This window comes from Enoplosus armatus, chromosome 22 (genome assembly GCF_043641665.1).
Source record: "Enoplosus armatus isolate fEnoArm2 chromosome 22, fEnoArm2.hap1, whole genome shotgun sequence".
Taxonomy (NCBI): domain Eukaryota; kingdom Metazoa; phylum Chordata; class Actinopteri; order Centrarchiformes; family Enoplosidae; genus Enoplosus; species Enoplosus armatus.
In genome coordinates, this window is record NC_092201.1 from 15913658 (window position 1) to 15933474 (window position 19817).

The 19817-nt window shown below is 48.9% G+C and overlaps 1 protein-coding gene across 2 annotated transcripts in view; it reads left to right on the top strand.

Moving 5' to 3' along the window:
• chst11 (carbohydrate (chondroitin 4) sulfotransferase 11) overlaps window positions 1–14286 on the top strand; it is a 54949-nt gene extending 40663 nt beyond the window's left edge. For both annotated transcript variants that reach the window (XM_070929196.1, XM_070929197.1), the window contains exons 2-4: window positions 1626–1711; window positions 13280–13509; window positions 13662–14286. In XM_070929196.1, the coding sequence (XP_070785297.1) occupies window positions 1626–1711; window positions 13280–13509; window positions 13662–14286 (941 nt within the window). The remainder of the gene's footprint in view (window positions 1–1625; window positions 1712–13279; window positions 13510–13661) is intronic.
• The last annotated feature ends 5531 nt before the right edge of the window (window positions 14287–19817 follow it).

Genomic DNA, 19817 nt, shown 5'->3' on the forward strand with positions numbered 1-19817 from the left:
ACATCTTTTTTTTTGCTTGTTTAGTCCGAGCAGCAGGTGCTCAACCTAACAGCGATATAAAACAGAAGTTTCACATCTTGACGCGCTGGAGCTGCCGGGAAATGTGTCCTCGACAAATGAATCGACTGTCAGTTCTTTCCTGGTCTTTTCTGCTAAATCCGGAGACGGTAGTCGTCGGTTCTGAGCCGCTCTAAAGGGCGAGGCTCCTGATCATGTAATCACTGTCACTTTGCCATGTGAGCGGCAGACACGCATTGTAGCTTAACTTGGGGGGGGAGTCGCGTCGACGAGGGCGCTGGGAATGGAGCGAATGTGTTATCCTCGTCGCCGGCGCTGCTGATGGCAGTGACACATGTTCATCCATGAACATGAGGCGGATGACGCGCGGAGCAACCTGCCATTAAAAAAACGCTCGGCTTTTCTCGTCAGCGGGTCCCGTTTTCCCTCCCCGCCCTCGATCCCGCGCCGTCCAGAGTAATTGGAGAGAGTGCGCGCTGGCGGGGGCGGAGTGCTGCGCTGGCTTCCTCCCACTGAGCCGCTGCCAGCAGCTACTGCTCTGCATCGAGTTGTGTAAAGAGCTGAGATCCAGCCAAACAAACGCTGAACTGTGGCTTCGCCCTTGGCATATAGTCACTGCTCTCATTATTTATCCCCGCAGCTCTCTGCCTCCTCCTCGCAGCGGCGTCCTCGTGGAGACGGCACAGCAAAACAAAGAGTGGTTAGATTTCACCCTTGCTTTCAGTCAGAGGAATGCGGCCCAATGAGGAGAGGGACTCCTCCAATCGTCTGCTTTCTCTCTCCGGTTTTAGAAAAAGACGACAAAAAGATCTGGCAGGGGAGCGGCGCAGCTATACGAGGGCTCTTCTTTAGGTTAAAGAAATCTATTAAGAAGAAAGGGGGGGGGGGTGTAGGCAAAAGCCAAATGAAAACCATTGTGCACTGTGGTGGGACACCTTGTGGTATCTTTGTCCGTGTGCCACCGTTATATGCATGTGCTGAACAAAGTTTGCTCCGTTAAAGCGAGACGGTGCAACTTCGAAAAAGACAAGAAATAACACACAATCTTCCTGTTGCAAATGAAAAGTGGAACTTGCTCGATTCAATACACTCACACAGCGGTTTCGCTGCTGCAGCCTCACTTATGCTTATGGTTGCTAGTGTTAGCTACTGTTGGCTAACCTTTTTCTTTTCTACCGTGAGACATTTGCTGTTGCTGCTGCTGCTTGTGGCTCACGGATGTATGAAATAGATGCCAAACTCCAAAGTTTAAAGGTCTCTTTCACAACAGCGGCCAATGGGGAAAAAGCAATTTGGGCCACATGCGATTTATTTTGGTTGTTGCAGTACCACAGTTGGCCACTGTAATTCCTATAATTCCGGTTTGCGGCCGAGGTGTTTACGCACTTTGGTTAACATGAAGGGACTAGAGTCAGGCCCCACGCTGGAACTGGAGATGTTAGGCTCAACAGGAGATGCATTCCGCAACATTTATTCGGAGACGTTGAGAGTCGACGTCCCTGAGCGAGAAAGGTCTTAACCGATCCCTCTCAACCAGCTGTTCCTCTGTCTCAGTCGGGTTTGAGAGACCCCTGGTTCTTAATGGTGTCTCCTCTGTGTCGTTGCAGTCATGCGGAGGAACCCCTTCGTGGCGGACGGCTGCTGCAGGAAAGGCTCCCGCAACGCCCTGCAGGAGCTCTACAACCCCACACAGGTAGGAGGGCGGCACGCTTGCACAACTTGCTCTCTCTTTATGTGTCCCCATCTCTCTCGACTCTCGTCTGTCCCTGTTTGTGCTCCCTCCCTCCCCCCTGGCTGTCAGGGGCCCGAGGCCCTCTGGGGGGCGCTGACCCCGGCAGGCTTCAGGCTTTCCCTCTTCCTGTTAAGCATAATGGCCATCCATCTTCCACCCGGTAGTCAGGCAACTTTACAGGCACTAAAGACACCGTCAGTCTTTCAGGAATGATAAGGGACAACGAGAGACTAGAGTCTAACAGCGGAACTCTCGCAGAGCAAAGAACAGACTACTGAAATAAAGTGTTGAGCACCAGCAGGTAGCGTCCCTCACTTTGTCTCCATGGATAGCACGGCTGTTATTGCAGTTGTCTGTCTCCAAGCCAGTGAAGCCTCACTTGTGATTGTGACAACAGCTTTCTTGACGGCATACATGTTTTAAATTTCCAGAAAAATGAGGGCGGTCTTAACCCGCGCAGGGAACCGGAGGTACAGCGTTGGCCTGCGCAGACATCAGCGAATAAATGAATGGATTATAAATACATTTGGCGACCCCGGGGGGGTTATGTTTTTGCTTGTACTTGCTTTGGCGAGTACGATACTATTACAACCCGACGAAAGAAGAAGAGGAGGAGGACGACGACCAAGATTTCTGGAAACGAAACCCAAGTTGTTGTAATAAAGCGTTGTTTTTGCTGTTTGGCACAGACCTCCGAGTGTCCTTGAACGCGTCGAGAGAGAGAGCCCCCGCTCGCAATGATAATGCAATTCTGACAAAGAGCAAGGCGACTTAATATTCACTGTGATGGATTGCCAATCTCGAGCAAGTGGAGTGAAACCAGTGGGGCGCCTTGAAGAGCAACTTAATGCTCTAGAAAAGGTTGGAAAGCATACACAGCGTTAAACACACAGTTTATGGGCCTGTATATATATATGGATATATATATATATATAGATTTAAAGTAGGGAAGAGCGAGACACTGCCGGAGGTGACGCTATCACAGTAACAGATTGGATAGTGTCTGCCCCCCCTCTCGGTTCTCTCATCACTGTCCTCATCGCTTACTATCTGCCTTCCTCTTTCTTCCGCTACCAACCTGTCTCTTTCCTCGTCCCCACCCCCCCCAACTGCCCTTTATTCCCTCCGCTCTGCCCCGTCTGTCCTTTGCTGTCTGTAGCTCACTTCACCCCACCCCACCCCACCCCGTCACCCCAACACCCCTTTCTCACATGGTCTCTTTCTGCACAGGCCATTTATATTTATTGAAGTGGTATTCTGGACAGCTAAGATTAGACCAGGTGCACGTGGACTCACCCTAGGGTTCATTTCTCAGTGGAAGATTTACCCCCCCCCCCACACACACACACACACACACACATTCCCACTCATGTGAAGACCCATTGATATATTTCTGTGTGCACAGGGACTGTAGCTAGAGTAAACTTTAGCAGGGTGCTTGGGGTCAGTGGTCAAGAGAGAGCTGTTTCTGTGTGTGTGTGTGTGTGTGTGTGTGTGTGTGTTCTTGTAGCTCTGTCCTCCTTTGAATCGTAGACCTTCAGAGTGAGGACATTTTTTTGGCAAGGGCATTTGAACTAACTGGTTTCTGACTTGGGTTTAGCGTTGAGTTGAAGATAATTAGGTGCGCGACTTTAAAGGATACGCTGAATATCGGAGAAAATGACAATGACGAAAACATTCAGTAGGTACCCGAAGAGTTAAAAAAAAATGTGGTTCAGGTGCAGTTGACTGTAAGTAAGTCAAGCGAGGTCACAAAGTGCTTCACTTTCCGCTTCCCCCGACGTCTTGGCATCACGGTGAGGTCGCCGGTTTTGGTGCGGCAGAGACCCGCGCTACACCTGAGGCCCGGATGGATGATTTAATCCATATTTTCCTTATATATTACAATCCAGAACGCGATCAAATCAGAGGCGGTCCGGCTCACTGAACCTCAGTCAGATCTGTACGTACAGTCACGTACGTCAGCCGCCACACTTCAAACCGAGAGACTCTGCGTCCTCGGGGCACGGACACTGGTTTCATTAATCAGAAGTTGATTTGAAACCGCCGGAGGGGAAGGGGTTTGATGTGGCCCCGCACACATGGTCAGATATCATCTAAATACAGGGAAGAAAAGCAGTTTCCTTATGCAGTATTAATGTTTCCTCCTCATGGAAAAGGCTTTCTTTTTTCTTTTTTTTTTCTCCCTGCCAGTAATCACAGAGGCATGTAGACACCATTATGACCGAGCCAGAGCCAGAGCTCACGGTTAAATGCTGATTCAGAGATCAGAACTGAGGCCGGTGGAAAGGCTTGTAATGGAAGTATGTGTTCATAGTCTCTCTCTCTCTCTCTCTCTCTCTCTCTCTCTCTGTCTGTGTGTGTGTGTGTGTGTGTGTGTGTGTGTGTGTGTCTGGGTTTCACGGGCTCAAATGTCCTCACAGGGATAGAGAGCCGAGGAAAAATCCCTCCAAAGTAACAAGCCTTAGATGATCTGCGTTTTGTGTTTGGGTTTCAAGGTCTTAGTGAGGATTTTGATGAAACTTACGGAAGATTTAAGTTACATTTTGGAGAAAGACTTCGTGGTCTCTTTATCACTCTGATAAACTGGCCACATTGTACATTTTAACGTACAGCTTTTCATATTTCTATCTATCTATCTATCTGTGGAATGTATATCTGTTGGGTTGATTTGGATGATGCGAAACAAAAAGCTCCAGAGCGGCTACTGAATGGGCCTCGTGGCGAGATCGTTCGGTTAACCGATACCACCCAGGTTGAGAGGGATCAACGGTGGCTCTCGGTGAAGAAAGCACGACGTGGACGGACATCCCCGCGAGTGGAAATTAGGCCGGCTGGACGAGCGACAGTTGCCAGCAGCGCGAACGGGCGTCGTCAATGTTCCCTTCAGAAGTGAGGAGAGTGTCTGCATGAGTCAGATAATACCTGCCTGGATTGTTTCACCAGCTGCAGATATCCTGCTAACCCCACAACCCCCCCCCCCCCAGAATAAGCACCCTGGAACACAGCGGCAGAGACTGGCACAGACTTGAAAGAAACACTGCACCTTTCACCCACAGCAAAGGAGCCAAAGCAGCTGTCTGAGCGTTGCTCTGCTGTAAAACCGTCAGACCAGAGCGCAGCTATACACTGTGGGTATGGGTTTAAGGTGTGTGTGTGTGTGTGTGTGTGTGTGTGTGTGTGTGTGTGTGTGTGTGTGTGTGTGTGGGAAGCTGGATAAGTCAGTCTCGGTTTTAAAGACAAAGGGATTTAGAGGAGGAGGAGGCTTTGCTCTGTTTTTTTTTTGTCTCTGTCCATCTCTGGAGGCTGCGTATGAGCGGGGCCGAATAAAGGGGGTGAAAGGAGAGAGACGAATGGATTTAGAGGAGACGGGGGGGGCTCCGCTTTGCTCTCGGAGAAGATGAGCTGTGCAGAAAGAGGAGACAGTGCAGCACAGAAGGCCACAGAGGATGCGGACGAGTAAGACTTTCTGTTTCATCGCGGTCGGAAAGGGGAAGAAGAAAAGAAAGCGCTTCCGGCACGAGAAAGCGTGGAGAAGAATTAAGGAGGAGCACGAACCGGCTGTTGATCAAGCACCGGCATCCCTCAAAGGCATTACAAAACACGGAGAAACTAAAATGAAACTTGGGGAGCCATGACTGTCCAATCAGGCAAAAACTGTCAAAACAAAATCCCCCCCCTAACCCCCCTAACAAAAATAGACACATGCATAATGCAACACAGCGCAGCAGTGGCGGCAACCGCGTAGTAGTTACAGTGCAGCACAGCGCGCCCACCAAAAAGCAAATGGCAAGCAAGCTACGCTAACTCGTGCGCAGGAGCCGAGTTAAAGAAATGGCATCCGGCCGGTGGCTATTGGCCTTTAATTGTGAAATACTGTGCCTTATTTGGCTCATAGACCACAGGCAGGTCACATATGGGGCTATTTCTCACCCGGGGGCGGGCGGAGGTTTGGGAAGCAGGGGAGCCGGGCTTGTCCAGGCCGGTTGTTCACCCTCCGAGCTGACACTTTATTTTTTTTTTTTACGCGCACGTTTTTATATAAAAAAAAAACGAATATGCAGCTCTGCGACAGAAGAAGGTCATGGTGTTCTGTTGCGCTGATTCAACTGTGCGGTCACTTCTGCGTGACCTTCTTCTCCCCCCCAAAAAAACAGTCAGTCAGTTATGAAGCCTGCAAAATACAAGGGATTGCTGCCATTTGAGGGCGCCCGTCTGTGAACACTCCGGATTCAAGTTTAAAAACTGAGAGTACAGTCGCCGTGTGAGAAGTGAAACCCTTCATTTAACCCCCCCCCCCCCCACCCCTTCACCTACTTCTACTTGGTTCTCTCCTCCGGTTTTCGCTCCCCGAGGGGTAAAACATGTCATGCAGAGAGAGAAAAGGGTAAAGTGCTCATGAGAGGAAGGAGAAACTTTGATGGCTCTGAGCGGTTTGTCATTATCTTGTCTGTGGTGCTATAATTATAACCCCCACTTTTGTCTTTGAGATATACTGACACACACACACACACACACACACACACACACACACACTCGTGCATACAAATGCACGTGATCTGTGCTCTTCAGATGTACAGCGACGCCGTTTCTTCTTCTACTGTTTCCTTTCCCGGGCACCATTTGAATGTCATGTGTCGGAAACTAAAGGCAGAGCACTGTAAATGTTTGCAGGTGCAGTCGTAGGCCAGCTAACCCCCCCCCCGGCGGCATCGGCGGCCAGCAGGTGGGCCCCCTGCCATTCTTGTCGGCGTTGGGATGGCTCTTTAATTATGCAGAGAGAGCGAATATCAGTGGTATTCGACCATGCGGCATCAAGGCCCAAGATTATGCGAGTTCTAATTGCAGCAATACATAAAAGGGGGCACTAAAATATGAAAATATCCGGGCCTTCAGCTTTCATTTTGAGCATACTTTTTTCCCTCCAACTTGATGAAAGCGTGATGCTAAATCACTGGAGTGACCCCTTTAAACTGATTTCACTGCTTAGTTGGACTCAGTGTAGCTCTTTAGCGGCGAGACTGAAGCAGCTGCTTACATAGAGCTGCATTGAACTCTAATATTTAGCCCCAAATCCCAAGATTCAGTGCTTCCTCCCAGAGTTATGTCCCTGCCGGGGTGGAAAAGCCTCAGTTAGACCCTGGCGGCGCACTAAAAGCTCTCCATTAAAACCTCAGGTTCTTACGACGGCCTGTTAACAGCTGCTGCAGGCGAGGTGAGGCCTGCAGCTTTTACAGACAACCGTGCCCGAAGTGCCTGGAGTCGAATAACGTCCAGGCAACACTGGCACACTTACGTTATTATTAGAAGCATCAATTGGTATTGAGAATCCATTAAGAATTGAACTGAAGCCCTGCGACGAATAGCATCATATGTGTGTGCATCTCTGTGTGTGTGTGTGTGTGTCTTTGCCTGTTTGTGTGGCTTTGTTGGCCCCGGCAGGGAAGCCCAGAGATTTTAGCCCCCGGCAAACACACTGTGTCCATTCACCACCTCCCTGCAGTGCCCTTGCGTAACAGGCATCAGCACAAAAGTCATGAATCGGTAGATTCACTGCTTCAAAGTTTTCTTCTTCTTCTTTTTTTTTTCTTGCTGCTGCTTTTTTTCCGGAAAGTTCTGGGGGATGTCTAGAGATTAGAAAAGCTGGCGTGCGACTACCTGTTGCGCCAGCTTAACTTAAGTAAATACAAGTTGCACCATCCAAGTTAGTTACGGCGTAGAGATTAAAAACTTCAAATGGACCTCACTTGCTTCAACCTTTAACGCTTCCCAGAGGATGAATAAAAACCGATCTCACTCACGGTCGAGGAACATTTCCCTCCGATCTTTTTTCCCCCGCGTCGCAGTGGGTGTTGGCGATGACACCCCCCCCCCCCCTCTGGCTGGTCCCACTTCTCATAAACGGCATTACGGGAAGTTAATGTGCCGCCGGCCTCCGCGAAAGAGGAGGAATCTGTCTCATAAACTGTCAGCATTGTCAGGGTTTTATAGAAAGGCCTCTCCTTGTTGCCTTTCGCAGAGGCACAGGTGTGTGTGTGTGTGTGTGTGTGTGTGTGTGTGTGTGTGTGTGTTTGGGACAGTTGTGGTACACTAGCAGCTTTATTCCTGCCTGCTCCATGAATGCCAGTCTGTAAGCAAAGAGGGTCAGAGAGAGAGAGAGACAGACTACCTTTAGTGCCCGGTGTGTGTGTCTGTGTGTGTCTGTGTGTGTGTGTGTGTGTGTGTGTGTGTGTGCGAGAAGGAGAGAATCCTATTGGCCTTCGCTTAGATGACCTCACAGCTAGCGAGAGGCGAGAGGAGCCGGTGCACAAACAGAAGACGAGGCGTGCAGAGGGATCAGGTTTTTGGGAGACAAAATGGAAGGGCGGTACACATCCCCCCACTACCCCCCCACCTTTCAACATTAACAAGATCAAACTAAAGGAAGGGGAATTTCCGCCCCAGCACTTTGCTTTCTCACCTCATTCACTCTGGAAGTCGGGGGCACAAATCCACCACTTCTCCTCGAGTGTGATGATTTTTCTTTCTTTCTTTTTTTTTTTCCTTTTCGTCGCCTGTTTCCAGACGCTTTCAAGTGTTCCAGAGACAGAAGACTGTAAACACACCAGAATAGCCTCACAGAAAATAAACAGGGCCACACAATTAACTGAGGAAATATATATATATATATATATATATAGCAGTATTGACTTCTGCAGTATTTAAATTGCAATAGGAAGCGGGGTTTGTTTTTGGGGGGTTTTCTTTCCATTTCTTAGAGGAAAAGACGTTCCGGGCGTCTTCTCTGAACAAAGTGCTCTGGCGCTCTGTCGAAGACCCTGGGCTACAACTGGCGCTGCATTAGCATCTCATTTTCTCCGCCAAACACTATTTAAAAGAAACACTTCTCAAGCACTGAGGAATAAATTATCAACCCGAAAAAAAACTCTGCTTCCACGCGCGTGAGCGTAACATTCTGGTGATGTATCCCGACACGTCTTTCTATGTCAGCTGCTGAAAATAGTAAAATAGTCATTGATATAGGCGGCTTAAATATAATCACCTGATTGCGGGGACTGTGTGATGATAAGTTTATTCTGGAAAAGAAATACAGTTTAAGGAGCAAAACCATTGCTCCAGCAGCTGTTGAGGCAGGTCACTCAGGACCAAAAACATGTCAGCGTCATGGTGGAGGAACAGTCAGGTGATCATCAAAGTCATTAGGATTTCGTCCCCCCTGGTAGCTCACCTGGTAGCTCACCTGGTAGAATGCGTAACCATATAGGCTGCAGCGGGCCCCCGGGTTTAATTCCAGTCCACTCTCTTCAAGCCGTCGCCAATTTCACCGCTACCCGGCCGAGCAGACTTTGCACCTGCACCTCCCCATTTTCCGCCTCAAGGGACAGTCAACCAAGCGGGCTGGTTCGACGGCGTGGAGCAGAGCGAGGGAGCGGGACCTGCGGTTGACCTGCTTCTTGATGTGAAATAGCTCCAATACATCGAGGTGTATGTAATTGCTCCAGAGCACTACTAGTAGTCAAAAAGTCTACAGGGTACCTATTAAGCCCAGTGCATATAGCTGACTCTGCGTTTTACTTTATTTAGGAATAGGCATAAACTAAAATAATAAGCGCTTTAAGAAGCATAACAGTAGTTAACCACCACACCCCTTTAGTAGATATTGTACTCTGACGGTGCAGAATCATTTTAAACTTATGAACTTCTGAGGCCCTTGGGGGGGGGGGGGGGGGGGCAGGGTCGTTGCCCTCTCTGTCCACGTTAGTCGCTCACTTCCTTCCATCAGTAATGCCCTCCCGGCCTCCTTCCTCCATCTTTCTTTCTTTCTTCCTCTGCAGCCATCAGCAGATCGGGAGGAAGCACTCGTTGCCGCCACAGCGTCGAGACGACTCTCGGATCATATTTCAAAGTCCCGTCAGTGAGAATAATACGCCCCCCCCCCCCCCCCCCCTCCCCCGTTTCCCCCTTGTCATCAGTTTCTCGCACGTTTTTTTTTTTGGTTTTTTGTTTTGAACAACATGATCTGCATATTGTTGTGAATGTGCGACGGGCTCATTCTGAACCCCCCCACCCCCCCCCCCCACCCCCCCCCCCCACCCCGACATCCGAAGATAAGAAAAATAGAGATTTCTTCTCTATTTGCGTGTACAATGCTGATAATGACTTTCATGGGGAGATTAGGTTGAAATGTATGCTGAAGGATCTCCTGTCAGAGAGGATGGATGTAGCCGCTAACAGAGAGTGCAAAATCTCATACACACACGCCCTCACAAATTAATATCATATATATATATATATATGTATATATATATATATATATATATATATATATATATATATATATATATATATATATATGTATATAGCTGCACAGGGAAACTGCTGAGCCTGAAGGTTTGTGGTCCTTCTGGGATCTTGACCAATCAGACGAGATCAAATTAAATTGACCGTATCATGTGAGGCTGCTAACTACGTTTATAGCTGTGGGTTTTTATGGCTTTCGGCCAGCTCTCCTCCCGATCGCACCAGCTCATGTCCACGGGGGGATTAGAGCAAGCAAATGTGGAAGCAATGGTCGCCGCTCTCCCACGGGAAGGCCCTGACATGGCCAGAGGTCAGCGCTCTCCATTACAGCTTCCCCTCCGGCTGCATCGACTTATCGCCCCTCCCATCTTCTCCACCTCCCCCACACCCCCCCCCTGCACAAGAGACTTGACTGAGCTGCTTGAAGAGGAGATATAAAAAAAAAAAATGGCAGGAAGTAATCCCGTGGAAAGAAGAGAGATAAGGAGAGGAACACTGAGGCAGAGCGGGAGATGACAAGATTCCCTCCCTTGTCTCTGTTATGTTAATTACAGCGTTTGTCCTCCTCTGGGACGGAGAGCCGCACGCTCGCCCGCGACATTTGTGCGAATCGTGGCTAGGTGTCTCTTAGCAAACAGGATTTTCAGATTTTCATCAACAAAGAGCTGCTATTCGCCGCGCACGGTTCACGCCTCGGCGGGCTTTGATGTGTCGGCATGAGCATGAATAAGGAGGGGTGGAGATCACACGAAGAGAGAAGTGGGAGGGGTGCAAAATGAGGCCTTCTTCTTGTGCAGAGATGTTCATAATCCATCATGCCTTGTCAATTTGCACTTCCCTCAAAATGCTTTAAAGGAGCGTTTGATATGACAGGGAAGGGCGCACGGGGGGGGGTTAACAGGTTACCGCAGAGGCAACAGCGTGGAGATGGCAAGTCGGTATTTGCATAAAGAAATGAAGAAGCCGGTGGAGTTCTAAAGTGAAAGTGAACTACACTCTCCCCATTAACAAAGGGGGATGACATATAACACATAAGACGGGGACGTAACACATTATGTTTTGGGCACAATGCTGCGTGAACAAGATATCCAAATATAGTTCTTTCTTCTTTTTTTTTCCGTGGAAACAAGATCCGCATTTTGTGTCCACAAATCATCATCTGTTGGGGGGGGGTGGGGGGGGGGGCAAGATCCACGTATTGTGGGCACAGGTTGTTTATGCTATGTGCATGTGGTCACTTTTCTGGATCCATATGTTGGGCGTATAGTTATCATCTAGTGGGAGTAAGTTATATATGTATAGTTATGCATTGTTTGTGCAAGTACTAAAAAAAAATAAAAAATCTTTTGGTGACTTGCATCACTCGGTCAAAGATGAAACTCGAGTCAACAAACGCTCTTTTTTATTTGTACGCAACAGTCCAACGCCAGCCTCAGCAATGCGAATCACTTCACGTTTGTATTTTGTTCACCAAATATGCAAGCGCATGGTTCCTGAACGCAGCCGATGACGTGTCCCAAACTCACTACAAATACCGAAAACGCTTTCTTAAAAAGTATTATTAACAAGCGTTTTCCGCGTTGAATGTTGTTAAAATGGCGAACTCACAGTGGGGGAGCCTCGCCTCATAAGGAAACACAGGCGAGCGAGCGTCGACTACCAAGTGGGGGATTATTGAGAAAGCAGCAAACTATGAGACATTCCTTTTACAGGCATCATTCAGCTGAAATGCCTCCGAGGTTTAAGGTCATGTGTTGCCACTGGATGGAAAAGGGTGTGAGAGATTGGTTTTCCTGCCACGTTCTTGTGAGGGAGGCACGTGATGAATGGCCCACTCGCAGACATGGCTGGAGAGTGACTTCAAAGAGAAATACGTGCCAACCTTGTTAGTCAAACTGTCTTCGTGTTTAGCGCTTGGTGGGGGTCCCTGAGTTATTTCAGCACCTCATGTCAGCAGCTCTCCCGCACCCCCCCACCCCCACCCCTCAGCCCTGGGTGGTGCGGCACTGAAAGGCCACACTTGTTGCGAGCGGGACGGAGTGGTAAAGAGGCAGGCCACAGTGCAATTAATTTAGATTCCGCGAGGAAACCAGGGCCCTGCCCCGGAGGGGAATTCAGACCCAGAGGAAAAAAATAATCAAGAGGCACACGAAAACATGTCTGCCCTTCAGATGCAAAACCCCCGGGGCCTCTCTTCTGCCTCAGACTCGTTTCATTCCTCCCCAGCCTCCCTCCTGCCATAGTCCGCTTCATCACGAGCGTCACGGTGAATATGAAATATGCCTTCAGATGAGGGATCGCTGACTGGATCTGTGCATATTGAACGCTCAATATCTGTAATATCCTCCAATATCATTATTTCCCTCCATACCCGCGGACTAATCTCTATCATAGTCTGCGGAGCGCCTCAGATAGGGGGAAAAGATAGAGTCAATAAAGCGATGAGTTTGATAATAAAGGCTGAGATTAATAACACCCTCTCTCGCTATCTGTCCGCCTGTCTCCCTTCGTCTCCCCCCTCTCTCCCTGCTTTGGTTCGCTTTCATTCATTTTAGTGCTTTACTGGCACGGTGAGATTTCTCCCTTCACTGCCAAGGACATTGTACAGTACGAACACGCGGACAAAGGTGTAAAGACAACAAGAGACTAGAGACAGGAAGTCATTTTCTGCCGCAGATCTCTGATCTGCAAAAGGAATGCCTTAATAAACAACAACCAGGCTGAAAGATACCGTGAAGAAACATATGGAGATATGAAGTCTTTTGTAATACATCAAAGAATACATTGGCATTATATTGCATTATATTACTGTGGCGATTACTTCCACCGTTCACGTATTATAAAAGTATTCCCATCATCATTTCCATATATTTATAGATACATAAATTCATACACAGCAAGCAAGCAAGATTGTTGTTTTTATTTACACTGTTTGTTGTGCTCACTGAAGCAATGTTTTGCAGGAAAAAAAAGCCCCTTTTCCAGACTGAATTGCCACCCAACAAGCTAATTTGGCCACCAAGGCAACTCACATTGATGCCACAAGTAGCATCGACTAGCTTCTGCTATCCATTAGACGTATCCGTTACAGAATTATAATTCTTCAGCGCATTTCTTTGGATGCAAAATATGTTGAAATGGCTGAGCGGCGTGTACCGAATGATTAGAAAGTCAGATGTTGCCCTTTGTCTCACTCTGTCCCCCCTTTCTCTGTCTCTCCCTGACCAGCGGGAGTTGTCCGGAGCGGCCGTCCTCCACCAAGCCAGGAGGGATCAGGTAGTGGACGCCTGTCGGGTCTACAGCGCGTCCAGCCGCAAGCGCCGAGTCCTGACGCCCGGGGACCTCAAGCACCTCGTGGTGGACGAGGATCACGAGCTCATCTACTGCTACGTCCCCAAGGTGGCCTGCACCAACTGGAAACGCGTCATGATGGTGCTCACAGGCCGGGGCAAATACAGGTGAATCCTGTTCCGAATCCTGTAGACTGTTCCCCTTTTAAATGTATTGCACAGGACTATCCCTGCATGCTGCCCCCATTACACTGTAGGTTTGTGACATAATACAAGGACAGGCCATTGTCCCTTACTGTCCTTCTGCTTCTCTTCCACAGCGACCCAATGGAAATCCCTTCCAATGAAGCCCACGTTCCCTCCAACCTGAAGACTCTTAACCAGTACAGCATTGCCGAGATCAACCACCGCCTCAAGAACTACCTCAAGTTCCTCTTTGTTCGCGAGCCCTTCGAGAGGCTGGTCTCCGCATACCGCAACAAGTTCACCCTCAAGTACAACTCATCCTTCCACAAGCGCTTCGGCACCCGGATCATCCGGCGCTACCGCAAGAACGCCACGCAGGACGCCCTGCTCAACGGCGCCGATGTGAAATTCAAGGAATTCACCGAGTACCTGGTGGACCCGGCCACGCAGCGCGACGGCCCGCTCAACGAGCACTGGCAGACCGTGTACCAGCTCTGTCACCCGTGTCACATCCACTACGACCTGGTGGGCAAGTATGAGACACTGGAGGACGACGCAAACTACGTGTTGCGGCTGGTGGGCGTCGGGGACACCTTGCGCTTCCCGAGCTACGCCAAGTCCACTCGCACCACAGATGCCATGACGGCCCAGTTCTTCAGCAATATCAGCACTCAGCAGCAGATCCAGCTCTACCAGCTTTACAAGTTGGACTTCCTCATGTTTAACTACTCCACGCCCAGCTACCTCCGGCTGGACTAATGGAGGACAGAGCTGGGACTCTGAGAATGGCTGCCTTGTTTAAGGAGAGGCAACAAAATGAGCGAAGGGCGGAATTCTTTTCTTTTTTTCTTTTTTTGTTTTCGTTTGTCTCGGAAGCAAACTTGATTTAAAAACTTGTCGTCGTACCTTGCAGGCGTGGGGGTCTGAATTAGACGCATAAACAGGTGCTGAAAGGAAGAGAGGTGATGCGGGCTTGTCTGAGCAATGAGGGAGGAGGGTGTCCAGTCAACTCTGGGTGGTACAGAGAGCGCTGATTGGGACGAGAATGTGGGCTAAATGAACCAAACGCATGCAAAGACTTCGATGTGTGGGTGAAGCAGGTCTTCAGGGTGTTTTTAAAAAAAAAAAAAGGGGAACATATCCTCAGAGGACGGACTTGAAGAGGGACTCTCCTGACGACGTTCCCTACATGTTTAAACAAACTGCTGGCAAATTAGGCTGCTTCAGATTCTACAAAGCAAACAGCGGCCTCGCACGTGCCCTGACCCCAATGCATCGTGGGAGCTAAGCTTACCCCCCCCCCCCCTCCTCCGCCCCATCTTCCCCCGGATCAATAGAGAAACTCCGTCAAATTGTAAAACACAATTCATGTCCTGCTCGGCGCTGTCAGCACGGTGTGTGTGTGTTAGCGCCCATCACCCTTGCCCTCATTAGATTCGTCCTTGAGGGCCTCTGCACCGCCTCAAGGACGCCCCGCAACAGATAGCTACTGACTTCCCTCCCCCGTACAAACCTGTGACTGTGGCCTTCAGCCAACGAGTTGTCACTGGTCTGTTGCGGCAGTTGAAGGTGTGGAGGCGCTTCACGAGTCATCCTTAACGCTTTGAGCTACAGGACGCGGGTGAGGAAGGTTTCGGGACGCTCGCGCCAGACCGCGAGTGAGACGCCCGCGCATGGAGGAAAGAGACAGCCTGTGCCCGGCCCAGGGGCTCAGCGGACACTCCCAAGGCCACACCCACAAAGCCCCTACTCAGACAACCAAACATGTCTTTCAGTAAATTAAGACTCTCCTTTTGTCTTTATGCATATTTTTGTTTTTATCGTCTTATGAAGCTTTGCTGCGAGCAGCAATAACAAAATATTATTTAAATGGCTTTTTGGATTAAAGAGAGAAAGATTTAATTATTATTATCATTTAAATTTTTTATTTTTTTTTCCCCCCTGTGCTGATGAACATTTTCAAAGTTGAACTGTTGTCAAGCGTTTTTGCTTCGTCATGTCTTCTTTCACGACTTGCCTCTGGTACATCATTAGCGCATCACGTGCGTTTTCATTTCTCACAATGTGTACAGTGGGCGGCTTTGTCCTTCTGTGTCCCAGATCATCTGAGATTTACGACTTATTTCCCGATTTCCACGTTGTCAAACATTCAATGCCAAAATGGCCCGGAGGCCCACCCTCGGTGCACATCACCACCACCACCACCACCACCACCCCTCGACCAGAACACGAGAACTAGCTGCTGCTCTCAGTGTACATATCAACAATATCTACCGCGCACAGTCACCGAATCCGAGACGGCGTCTGTAATGTGATCGGCGTCCGCGATGCAAAGCAATGTCAAGGTTAATAACTGCACTCTCCATCACGCTGTGAATTGGATTACAGGCTGTTGTGTGAGCGTTATACAGGGAGGGAGAGAGGGGGAGTGTAAATGCTAGACCATCAAAGTGAGAAAAAGCTGCACCTGAAATCGTATATATATATATATATATATATATTCCCCGCGCGTTTGTGCCCACCGTGCTGCTATCAGCGTAGCTAATGAATGGGCTGATGGACGATGAGGGCCTGGTAAGGTGGGTCCTGGTTAATTACCTGATCTCGGGGGGGGGGGGGGGGGAGGGGGGGGCCGGCAAGTTCATTTATACAGCCCGATGACCCTCAGTTCAGATAAGGAAAAAAAAAAAAAAGCACAGAGAGCGACACAGCTTTGGAAAGCAGGAGGTGCTTTTAATGGATTCCTTGACCTTTCAGACTTCCCAATGGATAGTTAGGTCAACTGTACTTTGTTAGCTTGATAGCTCAGACTGCAATTTCAGGTCCACTGCGCTACGAAGTTGCGTCTTGCGGTGAACACGTGTCTTTCGAGACGAAGCTGGCGGTTGAAATGTCAGCATAACCCGAAAGATGACCAAATCTTCGGCCATAAATAGGCAGATATTTCTATCCGCACGTCCTGGTGGATGCTTTGGCTCGCAAGCTGTAGCCTTTGAAGTGTTATTACTGTACGTGTGTGCACATGCCTTGTGTGTGTGTGTGTAGTGTGTGTGTGTGTGGGGTGTGGGTTATAATGAGAGAACAGCCCTATTTTTCTACTTTTCTCCCCCCCCCCGCCCCCCCCCCAACCCCACACACACACACACACACAGACATCTGGCTCTAATAAAGAGAGGAAAAGAGGAAAGCTACTGGCCTGGCCCTGTTAGCCCCGGCCGCCGTCCTCCCGCAGAAACAATGCTTGTATTCTCAGCACTGCCTTTTTCTGGGTCAGGCACGCAAAACACACACACACACACACACACACACACACACACACACTCTGGGCTTTCAAATTAGCACTCCTGCTGATGTTGATGCCACGCAGCATCTTACTCAGCAGTTGTACGCAGAGGCACTGGGCGGGCAAGCACCTCTCCACTTTAACACGCCGACAGAGCCTCAGCTTAAACTGCTCATTTAACCCCCAGAACGGAAGACGAACGATACACAAAGGGCCCCTCAGCCCGCAAACAAAGCCATTACAGAGGCCTCCGATCCCTCCTCGCGTCTCTATTTTCATCTCGCTCCCGGCCTCCCGTATGAGGCAACAACAAAAAAAAAAAAAAAGTCAGTGTCGATGATCCCTACCGTCTCCGCAGGGAAAAGGGCAGCCGGCTTAAGTAAACAGAGCTGGCGGGGGGGGGGGGGGGGGACCAAGAGAGCGACAGCATTCCGAGCTCCTCCGTCAGCAGAAATGGGGGCCAGTCGTCTCGTGCTGTAGGAGCGTGTACATACAGGTGTATTTATGTTGCTTCTGAACGACGTCTGTTATTAGACTGAATTACACATTTGCTTCTTCAGCTGAAAGGAACACGGGAAGGCTTCTCAACATATCCGAGGGAGTTTTTCTCTTTAGGAGGAGGGGGCGATGGGGCTTCTATCTTTATTTTGTCAGTTTTGCACAGATTAACAGCGTAGCGCCACAGCAGGTGAAGTTTTAGTTCATTTGGGAGATGTATATTTATTTGCGACCTGCCAAATTTGATGAGAAGATCAACGGCCACTGTCGTATCTGTGTAAATATCTGTTACCCTAGCTTAGCATAAAGGCCGTGACAGTGACTAGTGCTAAAATGCTTGCCATGTTCGCCATCTTAGCGCGTTAGCACGCTCACAGTTGCTGATTAGCGCCAAAGAGAAAGTACAGCCGAGACTGACGGCAATATCCGTCAAGCCAAAAATGTTTTGGGCAAATTTGGATGTCGATCTGACGATGCCGCTCAAAAGCTAAGCTAACCTGTGGGGAGCATGAATTTCGGTACAATAATATATAACAGGGCCACACTGCCAGTGTGGCTAAAAATCTGTCTCCCAGTGCATCTGAAGTTTGCGAATGAACACTTATTTAACATCCCACTCGTCTTCGTTAGCCTGTCCTTTATGCTAAGCTAAGCTAACTTGGTAGTGGTATCAGTCTTCTTCTTCTCATGGCAGAAAATAAGTGTATTCCCCAAAATGTCAAACAATTTTTCTTCCTTTTTGGCACCAAAACCCCCCCCCCCCCCCACAATCAATCAACTATTACCATATCTCGCATCTTCAGCACAGAAGAACAAAGCCGGGAACTTTTATTTTTATCAACCTCCCTTCCTCTCTGCATTTCGGACATATCTGCGGCCCCAGCGCAGGATGTTTTTGTACAGTGTAGACATGATGTCATTCATTCTGCTGCTGTTCTTTGAGCTGTCACGTTTGGGTGTTGGATCGATTCATTGCTTTGGTTGCCTCACACACTTACACACACACACACACACACACACACTTACACACACACTCCAACTGTGTTGCTCCGTGCCTTTTCATTCACAGCAACACAGAGCCGCTGGAAAGACTCCCTTCCTCCATACTGACAGACAGACACATACACATGCTTTTTCACGCAGTCGTCAATACGGTTATAAAAAACGACTGGGAGCTTGGTTGGAAAAAGATTGTCTGCCTGTTTGGGTTCAGATTTTGGAATTTACGGCACAAAAGAGGAATTGTTTTACTTTTCTTTTTCTTTTTTTTTTTACGGCGCAAACCTTCATGAAAATAAAAACACTTCTGATATCAGGAGCTGTTTTTGGCTACCGACCTTCCTCTTGCTCTTCTGAACGGCCGAGAGAGGGGGGGGGGGGGGGGGGGGGGGGGAGAGAGACAGGTGTCAGCGCCCACAGGAAGCAGCCAAATTCAGTTTTCATTTGAGGAACACAAAATGCAACACGAACAGTAACACAAGTAAGGATGTGTTGTTGTTTTTTACTCCATTCACACTTCTCACACACCAAAAACCCCTCCATGCACTATTTACACACACTCACACACACACACACACACACACTGCTACATGCACCCACTGCGATATCACACAGTTAGGCGCCTGCAGAGGCCCACGTGACTGCAGCAACGCAATTAGAGAGGCATGTCAACTCCAATATGGATACTTATTGTAGATTTCTCTCACTTGCAATTGTCATGTGATCCATTTTTGAGAATGCCGACTTGCTGGCACTGACACACACCTTCTTCACACTTGCTCTGTAAACCACAAAAGATAAAAGTAGCCTGCTCAAAAGGTTCAGTTTACTTATGTTCCCCAATGTGGCCATCATTCCGAACAGTCGTAATAACACGGTACCTACCGAGGTAAACGCTTGGAATCTGAAAGACATTGCTGCAATGTCACTAATAAAAAGCTGAGCGTGGGCACACACTGTAGGTCAAAGGTCAACCACAAAGTTTGGTGCAGGGTGTTGTGAGCTGACTAACAGAATCAACAGCCATTCAATCGACATGTTTCTTCCTGAAAAACTTCAAGCAAAATAATATTAAAGACACGCCCGGAAATGATTTATCGTGTTTTAATCCCAGACGCGATGGCGTGAAATTAAATAAAAAAAAAATTTTTTTTTTAAAAAACCCTTTGTTGGTCAACAGAGCAAGTGTGAGGAACGCGCCCCGTGGGACACACTGAAGTCATTTTCTTTGATGGGTTAGTGTGGGTGGGAGGCTTGTCCACATTAGCGTGGCGGCGGCCTCAGCGGGCCTGCCAGGCCTTCAGCGAGCGGAGGTCACCCGGCCCCTGACCTCCTGAGCGTTTCCAGCAGCTTCATGTTCTGCCAGATGGTGCGGACGTCGCGCTGTAACCTGCGCAGTAATGTGTGTGTGTGTGTGTGTGTGTGTGACCTTTTGAGGAATGAGTCCTAAATCAGCTGTGTCTGTTGCTGGATTTAGGCCGCGTCGTCAGCATTTCTCCCCATCGTGCGT